Raw genomic sequence first — 22,003 nt, 5'->3', positions numbered from 1 at the left:
CACAAGACACCTCCAACTCCATATTTCTTTTCCGAAATTCGTTTCCCACAGAGAGCGTATTCGTGACGATTCTCCACAGAAGAATTTTCCAATTGTTAGGGACCGGAAGGCTCCATAGCTGCTTTCGACAGAAGTTCCGTCCGCGATTGCCAATTCTAGCTTTATCTTTTACCGTACCCTTCCTAGTCATATACTCTTCAAAGATCAGACCATATCCACTCTTAACCGTAAAAGCTCCATCCTTAGTGAAGGGCCAATAAATCCCATCACCTAAGGAAATTGGCCTAACCCGCGTTGCCAGAATCCTCTCTGCAAATTCCTCCCGAAACAACGCCCGGACAAAAAGTTCATTCCACATCCCATTAGGCAGCAAGAGATTCCTCACCTGCAAGTTAGTCATATGTACATTTTCGTGACCCAGCCAGTTATCTTTAGGCTCCGGGTATTCACCTCCCACCCATCGTGTAGTCCAGACGTTTAAACTCGAGTTTTGTCCCGGCTTCTATCCAAGGAATTCCTTGACCTTTTGAAAACCATGGAGAATACTACGTAAACCCCATGATCCACTGTTTCCTTTACACGACAATTTTCCAGGGTCAAAAACCTGCGAACCAAAAATCTTTTGCCGGAAAACCATGCTGAAAAGCGATTTATCACCGGAAGCTAATCTCCATCCATGCTTAGCTAGCAAAGCCTGATTCAAGCATTCAATGTTACGGATCCCCAAACCACCTGCGCTCTTAGGAAGACTCAGAAAGTTTTTACTACACCAGTGAACATTTTTCCCTAACTTACACCCTGTCCACCAAAATTGTGCCAAAAGAGAATTAATCTTTTTCGCCACACTTACCGGAATTTTAAACACCGATAGAAAGTAATTTGAGAGATTGGATAGGACTGATGAAATTAGGGTTAAGCGTCCCGCCGGTGAAAGAAAAATGCCATTCCAAGAAGAGATCCTCTTTGTTATATGATCCACCAAAGCTTGGAAGATATCTTTCCTCGACTCCTGAAACTCTGCCGGGATTCCGAGATACTTGCCAATACCTTTATTCCTCCGTACATTGAAAGTTCTGAGAATGTTTTGGGCCTTCGCAAGCGTCATATTTGGGCTAAAGATGATACCTGATTTCTCCGGATTAATCTTCTGTCCAGAAGCCTCACAATAGTCGTTGATAATCTTCATGAGATGCGAAGCCGACCTTCCTTTATCCTTGAAGAAGAAAACCGCATCATCGGCAAAAAACAGGTGTGTGATGGGTTGGACCCCTCTGCATAATTTAAACCCATGCACTCTGCCTGCCTCCTGTGCATGCTCAATATTTGCCGAGAGAACCTCCATACAGAGGAGAAAGAGATACGGAGACAGGGGGTCCCCCTGTCTTAGCCCACACTTAGGCTTGAATTGTGGTAGCGGCGTCCCGTTAAAGAGAATCTCATAACTTACAGATGTAACACAATTCATAATAAGTCTCACCATCTTAGGCGGAATGCCAATTTTGACCAGAATCAATTCCAGGAAATCCCACCTTATTCTATCATACGCCTTACTCATATCTGCTTTGAACACGCATCGCCCCTGTAAGCCCTTCTTATATCGCGAAACACTGTGAACTGCTTCATGGGCTAACAAAATATTATCGCTGATACTCTTACCCTGGAGGAAAGCATTTTGGGTTTCACTAACAAGCGTACCCATAACCTTTGCAAGTCGATTGGCAATACACTTAGTAATCACCCGCATGACCACATTACATAGACTAATTGGCCTGTAATCTGAGACCCCCTCCGGAGCGTCATTCTTTGGGATAAGTGTGATAAAAGTTCTATTAAGTTCCTTCAAGACCATCCCCGAATTTAGAATTGAAGATATACTTGCTCTAGGTGGATCTTTTCACTGTCTCTCTTTTAGTTATATCCCGAGGGCAACCCATAAGGTGGCTCATAGCCTTGCTAGGAAGGCTATGACTCTTTAGTTAGGATCCTTTACGCTTTACAGTTGTCAAAAAAAGTAAAAAAATATGTGTTCGATCAAAAAAAAAATAAACATTGCATTATGTGGTCAATGCTTGTTTGGAGTCTGGCTGGATGGTAATACAAATGGATGAAATACTTTAGTTCGAAAGTCGAAACAATCCACTATATATCTTAGTCATTGCTATGGCATCCAATACCGATTAATCCTGACCAAAATCGTCTCACATTGCTAAAATTTCGTAAAAAGAAAATAGGTATACATGAAATTTAAAAAAAACCTGAATTTGTTACCTAATGTTATTACCTTTTATCAATTCATATCTATTGTTTTAGCAGGATTTTCCTGGAAGGAATCCGGCCTGATAATATAGTAATCAGGGTATCTAGTTCTATATGTTTGGAATAATATGAGTAACTAATAAGGGAGGAATTAAGTATAAGGAACAATGTTTTTATTATCTTGATAAGCCGAGTACAATATTGTGAGTAAATCTGAATATTCAAGAGTAGAAAGAGATAAGGTGTAAAATTATACAAAATAAAATATGAATCCCCTCACAATTGTTTAGATTCTGCTATTTATAATTCTCTACCACCTCCCCAACGTTACAATGAATAACGTTATAAATGAATAACGTCCTCCCCAAAGGTAGGAGTTGTTGCCGGATTAATAGGGCATGTCCCCTATTAATCCGCTTGACTTATTCTTATTTTAACGAACCTTGGGCTCTTTCTCTTCTTTCCGTCTAAATTCATAATTGATAGAGTCTTTTGGTTGGACTTGGTCTTCCTTGAATATAGGACACGGTTATTTGATTTGTACAACTTTGTATTTCTTGTTTATCTGCTCAATCCAGTTGCTTTAATAATTTGCCAAGTCGTTCTATACTCGACCATCAAGCTTCTCTTCCAGGATTTAGTAGCCTTTGCCTACCATAATATTCTTCAACAACTAAATAACGATTAGATTTGTCCTGGTCTTCCCATTCTTCAATCAGCCTTGTAAGGTCGAGGCCGGTTACGGTCGAGCCAGGCTAATCTGGGCCTAACAATTGCCCCTTGACATTTTACCCGTGCTGGATCAGGCCAGGGGTGAAATGTCAATTTTTACCGGGCTGAATAATAAGGAGACTTACACTTAATCAATGACTCTTAGACTCCTAGTTACCGTTGAACACTATAACGGCTAGGTGATGTCATCTTTGAGAGTTTTGCGATCCCTAGGGTTTTCACACCGTTCTGATTTTCTATAAATACGGTATTTAGGGCAAGATTATCTTTCACCAAATTTCCCCCACTTTCTTTGCTAAATATTCTTCTAAAATTCTTCTGAACTTCTTCCATACTTCTCAGTAATCCTGTTCTGTTGGTTTGTATTTTCTCAACAATTTCTATAATAAATCAAACACTTAAAAACATGGGAGCAAAGAAACGCCCTACATCCCAGAAAGCTGCTGCTGCCGAGCCTGAACCTAAAGACGTCCAGGAAGAAGAAGTGTTGGAGATTGATCCTCCTGCTCGTCTTCTTTGTGGCTTTTAAGTACCAGGATTCTGTTTTCACTCCCTTCAATCTTTTGGATCCTTACTTTCCTGAAGAGAACTTGTTGAAAACAAATTATGACAAGATACTAAGGGAGAAGAAAATAATTCCTGAATCGACTGAGGTATGGATTCCTGAGTCTTGTCCAGTTAGGGCTAACTGGGTATCACCTGGTTGGTTCTGTATTTTCGAATGGGCATTCAAAGCAGGCTGTAAGTTACCTTTTACTCCTTTAATGATTGACACCATTCGTGCTATGGAGGTGTCACCTTTTCAGATTATGCCGATGGTTTGGAAACTTGTTCATTCCATAGAAAATTTATGTGCTAAACACAATCTTGTGATTACTCTTAATGATATCAAGGCAATATATCATTTTAAAAATCCTGTTGTTGGTCGTTTTAATTTGAGAATTAAGTCAAAGATGTCTCCATTAATTACTAACCTGGACTCTGGAGATGACAAGAGTTGGGCAAAAACTTTCCTGTTTATCCGGACTGAGACTCTGGGATCAGGCTTTGATTATCTGAGATATCCTCCTTTGGAGAGTGGTAGGTTTCCTGTACTCTTAATTTGTAGTTATATTGAATTAGAGTGAGGCATATAAGTCTTACCTGTATATTTTGCTCTTGTAATGTTTGTAGCTCCTGATTGGAATCATGATCCTCTTGATGAGGAGGCCGTTTTGCAAGGATAGATGCTTTCCTCTCTATTCCCGAGGAAGAGAGGACTTGGCCGCTTGTTTGGGCAGGGAATTGTTGCCCCGGTATATGAAGACTAAGCTGACTGGGGTCAGAGTACCCAAAGGCAAGCCTAGTTCTACTGCTCTTTCCTGTACGTCTTCTGTATGCTCTTATGTTGGCCGTTATCTTCCTGTCGTTCTTTGCTTGATATTCACGTATATAGTTTTTATGTATTCAGTATTTAGGTCTTCTACTAGGCTGGCTAGCTTTTCTGCAAAGGATTTGAAGGCTGGGGTGGCTAGGATTGCTGAACAGTCCAAGAGCCAGGAGGCTAGTGGGAGTGACAAAACATTGGATATCCTGCTTTCTGAGGTCCAGCCTCCTCAAGATCCACCCAGGGTAGTGTCACCAGAGGTCGTCCAGGCTCAAAAAAGAAAGAGGGAAGATGATATCCTGGAAGAGGAAGAGGGAGAAAAGGTGCCTATCCAAGCTCAACCACTCAGGAGTATAAGGCAAGTGCCTGCTAGGATTGATGACATGGATGATGCCCGGGCTCGGATAGATGAGTTTTCTGCAAAGATGAGCGACCAGCTATTGTCTGCTAGTACCCTTGAGTCGTCTACCAGGGTGGTTTCTATTTTGACTTCTCTTGTAACAAGGGCCGCTGAACTTGCTTCCCAGGCTAGGGAGGTTAGTTTTTTTTTTTTTATTGTTTATGTGCTTTTTGTTTTATCTTGTATTTGGCTAATTGATTTTGTATGTATGCAGGGGTTGGATGCTGGGCTGGCTACTGCTTGTCAGCTTAGGGACGCCCAGGCCAAGGTTACTAATTTGGAGGAAAAGCTGGATAGGCTAAACCGTGACTTGCACACATCCAGGGGTAATGAAGTGGTACTTCAATCTCGATTGGGGACAACTAAGGAGGCGGTCGGAGCTGCTGTGGTTTGTGAGGTGGCTGCAAAGAATGCTTTGAGAAGGCCACAAGGCAAGAGTTGGAAGGCGAGAAGCGAGCAATGTAGGATCGGCTAAAGAAAAACGAGGAGCTTGTTCTGAAAAGGAGTTGGTGGAGGCGCGGTTGGTGATCTTTGCTTTCGGTACTTCTTTGGGAAAGGTCGGGTTGATGCTATGAGAGATCCGAGAATCGGCCGGCTAATGGAATCCGGACCGGATGAGATGGCTTTGGGCGCTCAATATCCTGATTTGGCAGTATGGGTCAAGAAGAAGAAGTGGATTCTCCTCCTTCCAAGGCAAAGTCCGGTGATCGGAAATGGTGGATGGTTGTGAGTCGGTTACTGGCTCAAAAGTAACTTAGTTTTTTCTTTTGGGTTTTGGTCTATCCAGGGGGAATGTCCTTGGAATGAATATTTAGAGTATATTTCTCAAATTTTTTGGCTCATCCAGGGGGGATGTCCCTGGAATGGATGGTTATTAGGTAGGACCAATTATTTTGGGTGAATAAATATTTGGTCTTTGTTTTATTTCTTTTTGTGTTTTGACAAGGTACTTTTGTGATGTTGGACGTGTCGATCTGCGTTATTCGACGGATCGGGCGATTTTATTGAATCGAGCCGATTTTGTCTTTGATCGCCATTCAATGTGTTATGGGTGGGGTTGTTGCACATGCCTGGAGGGCTTATATCCCTTGCCTGCCTGGGAGGGCTTATGACCCATTTATGTCATCATACTGATCTAGGAATAGATTTTCCAGGTTGTATGTTATGTTGAGCTCAATATTTAAAGGCTGTTTTGCAAATCAATTTTGGATATCGATTGAATATTTGGTGGGGGTGGCCCCCAATCTTTAAGATTTGTTTTAAATAAGATGCAATATGTAAAACAAGTGTTGAAGATTTCACTAAGTAAATATGAGAACATAGATAAGTACTTGGGCACGTAATTTGAAGAAATCATATATGTCATTTATTCATATAACTGCAAGTATCATACATGTAATTTTCAGGCAAGAAGTGTTTAAAGTAAAAAGTTATACCTGGGTTGTGCGATATATTCTATATGTGAAATAATTTTAAATGTGTAATATTCCAGGCTCTTGGGATCATTTCGCCGTCCAGGGTCTGCAATCTATAAGCTCCCTGGCCTACTATTGAATCAATCGGATAGGGGCCTTCCCAGGTTGGGGCCAATTTGCCAAAGATTCTTTTCTTTTGTGTTTTGGAATACTTTCCGAGAACAAGATCTCCTACCCTGAATACCCTGGCTTTGTGATTTTGTTGTAACTTCTCAACTCTTTCTTTGGTATCTTGCTAATCTGATGCTTGCTGCATCTCTTAGCTCTTCTGTTAAGTCCAGGCTATCCTCCATTAGAGGTATATTGTTTGTTGTTGTGTTCAGGCTACATCTGGCTGATGGAATGTCCACTTCAGCTGGGATTACTGCTTCACATCCATAGACCAAGGAGTAGGGGTTTGGCTGTGGATGTTTTTGGCGTGGTTCTATCACCCAAAGGACCAGGGGAGTTCTTGACCCATCTGCCTTTCCTTTTTCCGAGCTTTTTCTTTATGCAAAATGATTACCACCTTATTACTGGATTCCGCTTGACCGTTGGCTTTTGGATATCCTGGTGTGGATGTTACAGTTGATGTTCCATTGAGCACGGAGAAAATTTCTTTCTTCTTTTTCCCACAAATTGTGTGCCATTATCACATACTATTTCAGAGGGGATGCCATATCTACATATGATGTTGTGTTTAATGAATGCTATGACGTCCTTCTCCTTAACTTGCCTGTATGATTCAGCTTCTATCCATTTGGAGAAGTAATCAGTCATTGCTAACATGAAAACCTTTTGTCCGGGTGCTTGAGGTAGTTTTCCTACTATATCCATGCCCCACTTCATGAATGGCCATGGTGCGGATATGGAATGTAGTTCCTCAGATGGCTGGTGGATATATGGTCCGTGAATCTGACAGGCTTTGCATTTAGAGCTAAAATCCAGGCAATCGGCTCTCAAGGTAGGCCAATAATAACCGGTTCTGAGTACTTTGCTTGCCAGGCTTCTTCCACCTTTGTGATTTCCACAGTATCCTTCATGGATTTCTGATAATACCTGCTCAGCTTCCTGTGGTTCTAGGCATCTGAGGTAGGGCCCAGCCTGCGATTTCTTAAAAAGCACGTTGTCAATAATAGTATATGAAGCGCTTTTATTTTTAGTGCTCGGCATCTTGCTTATTTAAGGGAAGGATTCCCTGTTGTGCCATCATAGTAGGGTTTTGTCCAAGAATTAGCAATGTAGATTGGGAAACTCTCATCTTGTTTATTTATTGCAGGTTCTAATAAATGCACGATGGGTATTTTGTCGAAGTCAAGGGGACTAAAGTTGGATCCTAGGCCGGCTAAAGCATCGGCCTGGGTATTTAAATCCCTGGGAATTTGGTCAATATTAAAATTTTTAAATTTTGATTTTAGCATTTGAACAACATCTAGATAAAGCATCATTTTGGGGTCTTTTGCAGTATATATCCCATTTACTTGGTTGGATGATGAGGAGGGAATCAGTACGTACCTTTAAGTTTTGCACACCAAGGTCAACACATACCTTTAATCCTATTTATCGTGGGCTTCATATTCTGCCTCATTGTTGGTGGCCTCAAATGCACAGCTTATAGCATGTACTATCTTATCCCCCTGTGGCGATTTTAGTACTACTCCTAGGCCTGTGCCCCTCGTATTGGCTGCTCCATCGACAAATAGGGTCCATTCTAGGTCTGTTTGGTCGCATGGTCGGTTTATTCACTTCTTTTATTAGGTCGGGTTCTAAGGTCGGACTAAAATCGCCACAAAGTCTGCTAGTGCTTGTGACTTAATTGCTTGTCCTTGGTTCAAATGTTATATTGTATGTGCTTATTTGGATGACCATTTGCACATTCGTCCGGACAATTACTGGTTTCCTGAGTCTGATTTGATAGGAAGATTGGTTCTGACTATTATAGGGTGACTTTCAAAATATGGTCTTAATTTTGTGCAACTCATAATTAAAGCTAAAACATATTTTTCTAGTAGGCCATACCCGATCTCTGCATCCGTAGACTTTTACTTACATAATAGACAGTCTTTGTTGTCCGTCTGCTTCTTTGACCAGGACTGCACTGACAAAGATTTGTGGATAGCGGTGTATCTTGTCGGGGGTTCATCTTTGACCGGTTTTGCCAAGGGGGAGAGGATAGATATTTTTCGTGTCTTCAAAGGCAAACTGATGATCGGTGTCCATTGAAAGTCCTTGTTCTTTCTTAGCAGGTTATAGAACGATTTGCATCTTTCGATGATCTTGAAATGAATCTGTTCAGTAATGCTATTCTTCCATCGACTTTTGTATGTCTTTGACTGTCTTTGGTGGTTCTAGCTCCAGGATAGCTTTGATCTGTTCAGGGCTGGCTTCTATTCCTCTTTTTGTCACCATGTAGCCCGAGAATTTGCTCACGAGACTCCAAGTGGCATTTTTGTGGGTTGAGCTTCATATTGAATTTTTCCAGATTTGAAAGGCTACTTCCGGGTCTTTGACGTGGTCTTACGCCTTTTTGATTTGACTACCATGTCATCTATGTAGACTTCCATGGTGTCTCCTATCAGATCTTTGAACATCATGTTGACTAGCCTTTGGTAGGTTGCACCGCATTTTTAATCCAAAGGGCATAGCAAAGTATAACAATATATACCTCTTTCGGTGATGAAAGTCAGTAACTTTCTGTCTCTGGGTGCATTTTTATCGATTGAATCCATTGGAGGCATCCATGAATGTCAACATTTCGTGGCTGCGAGTGGCATCTACCATTGCATCGATGTGTGGTAAGGGAAATGGATCTTTTGGGCAGGCTTTGTTTAAGTCAGTATAATCTACGCAGACTCTCCATTTGCCATTTTTCTTTTGGACGACTACCACGTTTGCAAGCCGGTCGGGGTACATTACTTCCCGATCATTCCCATGTCCATGAGCTTGTCAACTTCTTGGTTGATAATTTCGTGCCTTTCTGCAAAATTTTCTTCTCTTTTCTTTGTACAGGCTTAAAGGATTTGTCAATGTTCAACTTATGAGTAATAACATCGGCATCTATACCAGTCATATCAAAATGTGACCAAGCAAAACAAGACATTTTAGTTTTGAGAAAGTCGACCAGTTCGGTCCGATTGAGTCGGTGCATCGACCCTACAAGTACTTTCTGTCGGGAATTCTGGGTCTAATGTGACCTCTCCTGTTTCCATCTGTGTTTGTGCTATATATTCTTCCCCGACGGGGGACTTTAATTGCTATGCAAGGGACTTACCTGACTTTGAGGGTTTCAAAGCCTGAGTGTAACATTCCTGAGCCGTCCTTTGTTCTCCTCTGATGGTGGTTATCCCCATTCTGTTGGAATTTTCACGCATTGATGGTATGTTGATGGGATTGCTTTGACATTGTGGATCCATGGTCGCCGGGATTACATTATACGAGGATAGGCAATCCATTACTCCAAATTTCTCATATGAAGCCACGCCTTCCACATAGGTTGGCAGGCTGATTTCTCCCAAGGTGTTCTTTGTTTCTCCACTGAATCCAACCAGGACGCTGGATTTCTTGATGATCTTCCCTTCGTCTATCTTCATAGCTTTAAGGACGTCAAGCATCACCAGGTTGATTGAGCTTCCTCCATCTATCGTGGATTCTTGACACCTTTCTTTGTGCCGATTTGCATGGTGATTACCAGGCTGTCATGGTGTAGATCTGATATTCCTTGCAAATCCGAGTCATCAAAGGTAATAGCAGGCAATGACTTGGGCCTGGGAGGAGGTTGGAGTCTGGACTCCCTGGATATTCTTTTAGCGGCTGAGCTGGTCAGTCCACAGATTTCTGATCCTCCATTTATGAATTTGACTTCATAGATGGGAGGAGGAGGAGGAGGGTCTCTCTTTGCTTCGGGTCTCTTTTGTTTTGTCCTTCATCTTTGTTCTTTGGCTGCTGGATTATGTCTTTCAAATAGCCTTTCTTTAGAAGATATGCCACCTGTTTCTGAGCCGTGGATGCATTCTTCCGTGGTGTGTCCGATGTCCTGATGGAAGTCACACCATCTTGTTGGGTCTTTCCTGGGTTGTCGGATTTCTTTGGCCATCCGACTGTATCTCCCGGTTTTCCGAGCGTTTGATCAATCCTGCAGTATTGATAGAGAAGTTATATTCAGGAATAGTTGGAAGGCTAGAAAGGTTACCTTTATGTTCTTGTGCCATATTGACTTCAGATCGTTCAGGCCTGGAATAGGGTGCTGATCTGGGATTGCCTCCTTTCTGGTAGGAGCTTTTCCTGTTAGTATGTCCATAGCCTTGCTTTCCTCCGGATGAGTTCGTTCTGAAGTTGAGGTCTTCTTCTAATCTGACATGCTCTAAGGCGATGGATTGAACAGTGGCAAAGGTTGGGCATGCTTTCTTGGTTAGATCTGCATAGATGTCACTGTCAAGCAGGACTCCTTGTCTGAATGCTTCTACCGCTGTTTCTTCGTCGCATCTGGGAATGGCCACCTTTTCTTTGACAAATCTGGCCAGGAATTCTTTGAGAGATTCTTCAGGAAGTTGCTTTATCCCGAGCAGTTCTTTGGGTCTCTTGGCCATATCTCTGCTACTTGCGAATTGTTGATTGAAGGCATTGATCAATTCCGCAAAATTCTTGATACCTCCATTTGGGAGATTGATGAACCATTGTAATGTTTGCTCCGGTCGGGGTTGTACCAAAGCCTTTGCACATGCGAGACTTGCCTGAGTTCACTGGGTATTGAGGCGACCAACATTTTTGTTTGAATATGGCAACATGATTTTGTGAATCGGAGGTTCCATCATAAGTTCTCATGGATGGCACAAGAAATTTCTTGGGAAGATCAATTTTTGCAATTTCATCCGCAAAGGGTGAATCTGCAAAGTCATCAACTTCTACTTGATCCACGGTGGTCCGCACTCCGGGTATATTTTCTATTTTGTTGTGGAGTTTTTGGATTTCTGAAGCATGGCCATCATTATTCTTTGCTTGTTTTGTTTGTCTCATCATTGAGAATGGTTGGAGTCTTAGGATAATGTATCCTTCTCCGGGGTTCCGAAATTAGAGAAGTCTATATTTTTGATAATGGATGAGAATGGGGTTCTGGTTCAAATCTGGTCCTGGAACCCGAAGCTGATTTTCCAATTTCTTTTTCAGGCTAGACTCGATTCCTTGACCTATTGATTTACACCGCCCAGTTTGCCTTCTCTTGGATTGTTTCCAACTCTTTGATCTTGGCTAGGGCAGCCGCTAATTGTTGTTCTGCGGTGAGTTCTACCATTTTTGTGTGTGAATATTAAATGAAAGATGATAAGGAGAATTTTATTGGTTGAAGAACTAGATGCCCCACGGTGGGCGCCAATTGTTTTAGCAGGATTTTCCTGGAAGGAATCCGGCCTGATAATATAGTAATCAGGGTATCTAGTTCTATATGTTTGGAATAATATGAGTAACTAATAAGGGAGGAATTAAGTATAAGGAACAATGTTTTTATTATCTTGATAAGCCGAGTACAATATTGTGAGTAAATCTGAATATTCAAGAGTAGAAAGAGATAAGGTGTAAAATTATACAAAATAAAATATGAATCCCCTCACAATTGTTTAGATTCTGCTATTTATAATTCTCTACCACCTCCCCAACGTTACAATGAATAACGTTATAAATGAATAACGTCCTCCCCAAAGGTAGGAGTTGTTGCCGGATTAATAGGGCATGTCCCCTATTAATCCGCTTGACTTATTCTTATTTTAACGAACCTTGGGCTCTTTCTCTTCTTTCCGTCTAAATTCATAATTGATAGAGTCTTTTGGTTGGACTTGGTCTTCCTTGAATATAGGACACGGTTATTTGATTTGTACAACTTTGTATTTCTTGTTTATCTGCTCAATCCAGGCTGCTTTAATAATTTGCCAAGCTGTTCTATACTGACCATCAAGCTTCTCTTCCAGGATTTAGTAGCCTGCCTACCATAATATTCTTCAACAGCTAAATAACAGTTAGATTTGTCCGGTCTTCCCATTCCTCAATCAGCCTTGTAAGGTCAGGCCAGGTTACGGTCAGGCCAGGCTAATCTGGGCCTAACATCTATGAATCCTGCAAATAAACAAAATAGTCGATTAGCTCTCAATAGTTAATAACACAAGCTTGTTATATGCAAATATTAAATAAAATCAACCAATCAATGACAATATTAGACGTAAAGTCAATACTATTTATATAGGCTGACTGTGTTTCCATCCTAGTTAAATTCTGGTACCCTCAAACTCTTCTCTTCGTGTATTTGTTTCTGGCCAGGTGACCAAGTCCCACTAAGACTCAACTATTTTGATTTTAAATGTTAGTTACACATTGATAGTATATCTTAATCGCATAGCTATTTAATTTATTATATAGGTAGTTCGTTAAGGTTGGATTCTCTGAAATCGCTCGAAAAAAAACTTCTTTATTAATATAGATAGATAGATACTGATTATCTATAAATAATAAGGTTTTTTCTATCATGCGTCGAATCCAAAATTGACCCGACTCAAGCTGATCCGACTAGAACCCAACCTAATTGACCCATTGGCCACGTTTAAGAGTAATAATATAGAATTCTTTCTTTCACTTTTTGAGTTAAAGTGTGTACAGAGTATAATTCATACTCTTTGTTAAGGACATGGGCTAGTGACCTTACTATAACCATGGAATACATCTTTTTTTTTTTTTTTTTTTTTTTTTTTTTTTTTTGGTGAAGAGAAGCGGAGGAATACATTTTGTGTTAAAGAGTACTAAATACAACAACTTACACAATTCCCACTAATTTACGAATTTACCATCGACATCCTATCAGTATTAATTCTCTGTCCCATTTCTATATTTCACCTAGTGTTTCACTAACTCTATTTGTGATACATTTCCCATTTATAATCACAAAAGTCTCCTTTTTCAATTGAATTAGAGCTTTCCAGCCCTAACAAAGGAGGGGAACTCCCTTCCTTATCATTATTAGTGGATGATTTGCCAGAAAATAGATTTCGGATCACGCTCCTATTGAACTGGATTTCCAATTGACTACTAATAATAATAAGAAGCCGTACAAAATTGATTCATGGGTGTTGGAATATGCTGAGTGTCTGCAGCTAATTAGTAATAGCTGGTGCGTCAAGGTTACGGGCTCGCCTGCTTTCCAAGTTATTCGGAAACTCGCACGAGTTAGACAAGAAATTCGGAGGTGGGCTCTTGATAAGAAACAAGAATGGCAGAAAAGGTGGGAGGATTTTGATGTCAAGCTGGAAGCAGCAATGGACCTAGCTATTAGGGAAGGTAAGGATGAGAATTATACTAGTATTAATGATGATCTTAAAAACTTTGCAAAGGCTGCAGCAGTTTTTTGGAAGCAACGAGCCAAGATTAGATGGAATATTGATGGTGATACATGTACGAAATATTTTTTTAATTGGGTTAAAGGAAGGGCTGGTAGAAACTTTATTTACGGTATCAAGGGAGAAAATGATTCTTGGATTTTTGATAATAAGGAGATGGGTACTATGTTCTATAAAACTTTTTATGATTTATATAACCCAAATAGTGTTAGGAATGAAGATGGTGCTAGTAGAGGGGATCCTTTTTTTGCGGAAATGATACATTGTCTTCGAATATCATTTGTTAAGAGTGATGATGGGGATTTCTTGGCAAGACCGTTTCTTCGCTAAAGAAGTTCTATGAGTCATGTTTTTCAAATGGGAGCGCTCAAATCTCCCGGCCCGGACGGAATTCCTGCGGTATTTTATCACAAGTGTTGGTTTACGGTTAAAAAAGATGTCACAAGAGCTGTTCTTTCGGTTTTAAACTCGGGGGTGGTGTTGAAAGAACTGAATCGGACTTTCATTACACTTATTCCTAAATGTGAAAATCCGGAGGGGGTGAGTGATTACCGACCTATTAGTTTATGTAACGTTATTATGCGAATTATCACTAAATGCATTACTAATAGGTTATCCCGTGTTATGGGATACTTGGTTGGGGATTTTCAGAATGCCTTTATTCCGGGAAGGCAAATTAGTGACAATATTCTACTCGCTCATGAAGCCATTCATAATATAAATTCACATAAAAAGGGAGTGCATGGGAGATTTGCTTTTAAAGCGGATATGAGTAAGGCGTATGATCGGGTAAGATGGGATTTTTTGAGGGCTACGCTTTGTGGTTTCAGGTTCCCTGAAAGAATTATTAATCTTATCATGAGCTGCGTCAGTACTGTTTCTTATGAGGTGCTTTTTAATGGAGCTCCCTTACAGCAATTTCGCCCACAGTGTGGACTTCGTCAGGGAGATCCGTTATCTCCATGCTTATTTATCTTATGCATGGAGGTCCTGTCGGCTAATGTTTATAAGGCGCAGCAAGAGGGTTTGTTAAAAGGAATTAAACTAAGCAGGAATTCAGAGGCTTTGACACACCTTTTCTTTGCGGATGATTCTATCTTCTTCCTACATGATAAGAATGACTCAGTGGTGCAGTTAAAAGGCATTTTATCGCGATATTGTAAGGCATCGGGACAAGTTTTGAATGATAATAAATCTGGGGTTTTGTTTAGTCCTAGCACGAAGCTTGCTAAGGCACGAAGGTGTCTTAAGGTTATGAATATCAAGCACAATAAGGGTATTGGAAAGTACCTCGGTATTTCCACTGATTTTCAGTCCTCGAAGAAAGATATCTTTAAGGGCTTGGTTGATATTGTCAGTAAGCGGATATCTTCTTGGAATGGATTATTTTTGTCTTCAGCAGTAGACTCACGCCCGATCTCTTCCGTCTTATCAAATTTATCTAATTTCTTTCTATCGGTGTTTAAAATACCGGTAAGTGTGGCAAACAGGATTAACTCCTTATTGTCACATTTTTGGTGGGCGGGAAGTAAGTCGGCAAGATGTATACACTGGTGTAGCAAAAATTTTCTCAGTTTACCAAAGAGTTCGGGTGGTCTTGGCATTAGAAATATTGAGTGCCTTAATCAGGCAATGTTGGCTAAAAATGCATGGAAATTACTGGTGGAGAGTGAATCCTTTTTTAGTCGCGTTTTTAAGGATAAAATTATAGGGGGGAAAAGATGGAAGGACGGTACCATGATTAATAAAAGGTGTAACTGGTCGTGGGGAACTAGAAGTATTTACCATGGCATGATTTTGATTAGGAAAAATTATGGATGGAAGCCAGGGATAAATTCGGATCTAAATGTTTGGACAAGTCCCTGGGTTAATGGTGATATTCCTTCTCCCAAGGATGATTTAATTGGTTCTCCAAACAATCATTTGATGAATTTGAAGGTTAGGGATCTATGTCATGGGAATGGGTTGTGGAACGAAAGCTATATAAGGGATATCTTTACTGAGGAATGGGCTACTAAAATCTTGGCCATTCCTCTTTGCTTTTCACAGGATACAGATTATCTTTTCTGGAAACATAATGGTAGTGGTATTTATTCGGTAAAAAGTGGATATGGTGTGGCTTTTGGTTCTTTTATTGAGGATAAGGGCTCAGAAAAGGATTTATTGCGCATCACTGCTATAGGTAAAAATTTCTGCAGGTCTAAGTTATGGCACCTCCCTGGACCGCATGTATGGAGGATTTTGGTTTGGAAAATTATTACAGGTACGCTTCCAGTGGGTTATGAATTCATGAGAAGAAATATTAGTGTGGACCCGTTTTGTATTTTTTGCAAGGATGATTATAGGGAGGTGGAAACTTTGGATCATTTGTTCAGGGACTGTCATGTTATTTCTAGGATTTGGAATGGATCATGTATGGGTATTAATACGTTGAATAACTCGCATTGTCGAGTTGGTGATTGGATCATAAGTTGGATTGGCTACCTTGGGAAAATGGATGATGTCTTAATGTTATGAAATTGTTCGGTTTACGCTATTATATGGAATATATGGGTGCTACGAAATAATATCATTTTTAGAGGTGCGAGACTAGTTCCAGATGTATTTTTCAAGTTAGTTTCACAATCATCTTACTATGCTTGAAAACAATTCACCGTGGGTAATGTTGACTTAAAAGGGGGGAGGGTGGATGAGCTAAGTCCAAAGGAAGATCTCAGGTATAAAATTAAAAACTTTATCCCTTTCTATCTCATCGGTAAGGAATCATCATGCCGGATAACTCGCATTAAGGTTGATGCTAGTTGGTTCGATAATTTGGAGGCTTCTGCCGGTTGGGTAGCTTATAGTAATGAAGGAAGTATTTTGTTTGAGGGGGGAAGTAAGTTCAAGGCTGAATCAGCAAGTCAAGCTGAAGCTCTTGGTATCAGGAACGTTCTCGAATGGGCCGTCCGTAATAGGATATTTCATTTGAACATTTCGTCTGACTGTCTACAGGTGCTCTACCAAATTGCAGGGATTGAACAAGAACATCATCTTGCTAAAGGAGTGCTTGGAGATATTGCTACCTTACTCCCATCTTTTCACTGTTTATGTCTTAGTTTTGTACCTAGGAATCTTAATAAACGAGCTCATTGCTTAGCTAAAAGGGCAATGAGCATGTAATCCACTTTTTTTACAGCTGCCAAAAAAAAAAAAAAAAAAAAAAAAAAAAAAAAAAAAAAAAAAAAAAAAAAAAGACTTTAATAATACGAGACATCTTGGAAAGGAGTCTAAGATCAAATTCGTGGAGTCTTGACTCAAATCAGACAATATCATACGGAACACTATTATTATAGATCGTGGATACCGGCGCAACAAGGTCCAACAAAAGGTATCAATAGTTCCGCACAAGTGACACAACCATAGAAATAATGGAACACAAGCCATAATACAAAAATGATCCAATCTAAAATTAGCCAACTCAAAGGCAACCCAATTAATCCATTTGAGAGGTTTACTCACTCGTTACAAAAACAAATATTGAACAAGTTTACTAAATCCATTTTTTAGGTTTACTTAATCCATTTATGATTGTTTTCAGCGAGTTGTATTATTATGGACAGTCTGTCTAATTGTTGACGAGCACTATCCGTCTAAAGCTGTGGACGGATAGTGGTCTTCCCACAAAATGTAAGTGAGAGGCAAGTGGGGTATCCATTTCCCACCCACTTATATTATTCATTTGTATTTTGTAAGAGAGACACTATCCGTCTTCAGCTTGTAACGGATAATGTCCGTCTTCAACGAGAATTTGTGTATTATGCATATAGAGCTATAAGCCCAAAGTATGAGTTCAATATTGTCATCGAGCATCAAGCACCTATGATGGTCACTAGCCATTGTACAAGCAAATCATCAATTTGTAAGCTTAATTAATTAAAGAAAAAAAGCATTTAGTATTAACATCTTCCTATATTTCTATTTTTTTTTTTTTACCAAATACAAGTTTCAAAGCTAAAATATATACTCAACTTACTTACCTTGTGTCATAAAATAATGAAAGAAGAAACAAAAATTAAATAAGTTTTGCTGAATTCTAACTCAAATCTAAAGACTCTTGCCTTCTACTATTTCTCAACTTCATAATCCCGTATAATTTCCGAATTTCTTGCATTGCAATACTACCCTCGCGCTTGTTCCCAGAACCCGACTCATCTGAATCACCCGATACTCTTTCCCTATCGATTGCATTATTACCCCCTTGCTCGATATTTCCCTTATCATTTTGTAACGTCTTAATAATCGTCTTTATAGCACGGGAAGACGACATTCGATTGGAGATCATTATCTCACTAATCTCGGCCGGACTAATTACTCTCGTCCCACCTTGTAACAATTCCTCAACTTGTCCAAACAATTTATGCTCCTTTATACCCAAGTGACTCAAAGCCAATGCCTTAAACACATTAAAATCACAAAAAGGGAAATAAATATGAACATCAACCCGACCCGGCCGTAACACCATTGGGTCAATATGGTTTTTACAATTCATTGTAAATACCATTACCCGTTCATCCCCACAGCTTGATACAACACCATCCATGTAATTCAACACCGCGGTTAAACTCACACTAGCCGAACTACCCATCAAATACATATCCAAATTCTCAACCAAAATCAACGACTTTCTCGACGTTTGTAACAAAAGCGTCTTTAAATCCGACCCATTTGACACTTTCGACAAATCGAGATCATATAAATCATACGAAATCATCTTACTCATCGCGGCTGCAAAACTCGACTTACCCGTCCCAGACCCGCCATATAACAAATAACTCCGTCTCCAAACCCGTCCGATTTTACTATAATATTGCTTAGACTTCAAATATTGCTCAAGATCATTCTTAACCTTATTCTTAACCTCATTATCCAAGACAATAGTATCAAATGTCGACGGATGAACAAAAGGAAACGATCTCCATTTTCCGGTTTGACAATTATTTAAATAAACCCGTAATTCTTTTTTTCTTAGCTCGATTTCATCTACAACCTTATATATATGTTGAATATATGGAGCTAAGATCCTCTTTTTGTCACGTGACTTGACTCGAAGCATAAGCACCGCGCCTTGAACGTTTTCGTGTTGGTTATAAGTCCACTTGAGTTGTACGTCTAGGAACGTGTCGATAACGGTTTGATCAGGGCCTAAGGATACAAGAACATCCCCTGGTTTATCCCCTGAGTAAAGGGCAGCATAATCTGATTCTTCAACTGAATGCAATGATTTTATATAAGTAGAAATTTTTCGAAACAGAAGGTTTTCTTGGGAAAATTCATTGTATTGTGGAATTTTGTAAATGTTGTGTATATGGAATTTTTCTTGAAGGTGAGTCACCCAATTTTTCGAGATATTGAAGATAGAAGTACGATATAGAAGACGAATAATTAGAATGATCACTCCTAATGCTATTAACTCTGTGATCATCTTACAACTCTAAGCACTGGACGTGATTGATATAGATATAGATATAGATATACAGACGTATGATAACTGAAACATATTTATAAGGCAAACGACGGTCAAGAAAGGCAACAATATGTCAGTATGGACATGTATTGATTTTTTTGGAAGAAGTAGCAGCATAAGTATGACTAAAATGAACTAAAGAGGTGTTTTGTGTAAATGACGTAGATTGCTGAAATTAAGGAAATATGAAGTGTGAATTAAAAAAAGTAAATAAATGATTAAAACGGAGAGAATAATATTGAGACGTATATTATACTTGTAAAACTGGGTTTCTAAGAAGATGATTGTTGCAAGTAGTTTGCAACTTTGAATTGGTAAAAGGGTTTGATTTAATTGAAACAAAGCAGTAATCTTGTCTTTTGGAGAGTGTATTAGTCTATTGGAAGAATGAGTCATATAGATGTCTTTGTTTGACAAATCATGTTTCTAAAACATGCATTTTTTAATGTTAGACTAATTGACTTTTTTGATGAATTGTTGATTTTTCAAAGAATTTATCAGAAAAAAAAATAAACAATTCAAAGAATTATATGCACAAATATTACTATTATTATACATTCAGTTATACCATAAACATTGTACAACCAAGGTATAAGAATCCGAGCTTATATGTATTTTTTCTGAGCTAATTCAAAGTTCATGTTTTTAATGTGTAAATGGATTAGTGCAATATTTTCTAATAAAGCTCATATTATTTAACATAAAGCTCGGATACTTTATCACAAAACTCGAATTCTACACCGTACAACATATACAACTGATTGTATAATCCATGAATTGAATTATATGTGTGGCTAAAACGGCAAGCCTCCCAGTGACTTTTTGGTTATACTAACTCTCATACTATATCAAGAAACCAAACCATCTCAACGAAAAATTTAAACTGATGGTTGCAATTTCAAGATCGATTTTATAACTTAATAAGGTACAAAAATAATATTCCCTCCACTTTTTAATATATGACGTTTTGCTTTTTCGAGGCGAGCCTTTGACTTTAATATTTACAAAAAAATATTTGGTAAGAAATTATAAAAATTATTCCATTAAATTACTTATGAAAAACTCTTTCATATGAGTATACATATCACTATATTTAAGCATATAATTTGAGAGATATTGAAGAGAGAAGTGTGTGTCTCGAAATATGAGAAAGTCATATATAGAAAAAAAGAGGGAGTATTTCATCTGTCCCGGAATATGTAAACTATTGGGTGGGACGGAGGGAGTAAGACCAAAGAACTTAGAAGTTAGAAGTAGTTAGTGTTGTAATTATCATTATATAAGGTCATGATATGAAATGTAGTTTTGTATGAATAGAACTCCAACCGTCATTTTTGTCAATTGTTCATCATGGGTTCCCATCAAATTTTTGAAAATTTGGGTGGCCTTGGACCAAAAATCGACTTACGAGTTACGAGAGACTAACGGGTAAAAAAAAAAACACAATTATACCCACCAATAATGACTTGTAGAGTTATGATCACTGAAAATAGGAGTATTACGAATACAATGGTCCTGATTTTCGATGCTCGAGGACGAACACGAGTACGAGTAATCGACTCAGTAAGCTTCTTTATGTATGCCGTCCTTCAGGCTCACCATCGGCTAATCGGCTGTGTCAATCTACCTAGTATAAAAGCTAGGTTTTTTCCTGGTTTTTCATTGGCTCCTGATTTGTAGGGCTTGCAAAAGTGTTTTTTAGGTAGGACCCCCCATGTTTTCATACTTATTTAATTGCTCTGTATCAAATTTCACGTAACTACAACTCATTTCATAAATTGTGAGAGTAGTAAATAAAATTGAAATTTATAATATAATTCTTTCCTATAAATAATAAAATTAAAATTTATAAATAATAAATTCAGATACCTAAAATTTTTGTAAAAGAAAATAAAAACAATTCATGGACTATACAACCAGTTGTATATGTTGTACGGTGTAGAATCTGAGCTTTGTGATAAAGTATCCGAGCTTTATGTTAAAGAATATGAGCTTTATTAGAAAATATTGAACTCATCCATTTACACATTAAAATATGAATTTTGAATTAGCTCAGAAAAAATACATATAAGCTCGAATTCTTATACCTTGGTTGTACAATGCTTATGGTACAACTGGATGTATAATCCTATTTGTGAAATAAAAACGAAAAGGAAAAACTTGATAAAATTAAATTTAGTTTATAAGTGTGTTTGTACTTGAACTAGAATTAAACCACTTCGATCCAAAGTTTGAAAACAAATACTATATCCTTAAAAATTTGGCATTTATATATTTTAAGAACTTAGTTAAATTTTTAAAAAATTAATCATATAAATATATGATAAATAGAAAAAAAAACTTGAGAAATCGAGAAACGAAAAAAAACATAAGAAATCATATACGTAAGTACACTGCTATTAAGAGAAAATCATATCAAAATCGGGAAAAAAAAATCACAACAATAATATTTATTGGTTCTGAAAAAAAGGTTGTAGATTATCATTATTTGGGAATAGAGCTTATACCAATATCATTTGTGCTTAAGAAATTATTAAATATGTAAATGACATTAGCTGATTGGTTTAAGATTTCAATAAAGATGATGGAGTGATGAACTGATTAAGGAAGAGGGGTATGAGAGAGGCATGTAGCTAGCATATGGAAAAAATGGTGCCGTAGGTGAAGGAGCTTTAGGGTTTTAAATTATGAGATATGCAGATCTTTATAAATGAGTTGCTATAGGGTATAATAATGGACTATGGATTAAGTTGTATATCCGGCCCAGTTAAATGAATTAATAGTTTGCTTAAAACTTATATTTTTTATTCTAATTTTATTGTTCCTTTATTTTTAGGATTTTTTTTTGTCAAAAACTACCTTATATTTAGGGGTATTTGTAAAAAGACTACCTTACATTATTTTTTTTGTTTTCTA

The 22,003-nt window shown here is 38.5% G+C and overlaps 1 protein-coding gene across 1 annotated transcript; it reads right to left on the bottom strand.

Annotated features, from left to right (window-relative positions):
- Nucleotides 1–17,626: 17,626 nt before the first annotated feature.
- Nucleotides 17,627–19,263, bottom strand: LOC141655907 (AAA-ATPase At2g46620-like). The gene has a single exon (XM_074462906.1). The coding sequence runs from the start codon at nucleotides 19,043–19,045 to the stop codon at nucleotides 17,657–17,659; it is 1,389 nt and encodes a 462-aa protein (XP_074319007.1). The 5' UTR covers nucleotides 19,046–19,263; the 3' UTR covers nucleotides 17,627–17,656.
- Between the last annotated feature and the right edge of the window lie 2,740 nt (nucleotides 19,264–22,003).

This window comes from Silene latifolia, chromosome 5, assembly GCF_048544455.1.
Source record: "Silene latifolia isolate original U9 population chromosome 5, ASM4854445v1, whole genome shotgun sequence".
NCBI lineage: Eukaryota > Viridiplantae > Streptophyta > Magnoliopsida > Caryophyllales > Caryophyllaceae > Silene > Silene latifolia.
Note: the sequence above shows the minus strand (reverse complement) of the source record. Positions and strands in the feature narration are given on the sequence as shown.

Coding starts and splice junctions, on each gene's coding strand:
- LOC141655907 (XM_074462906.1), bottom strand. CDS start 19,045: ATGATCACAGAGTTAATAGCATTAGGAGTGATCATTCTAATTATTCGT.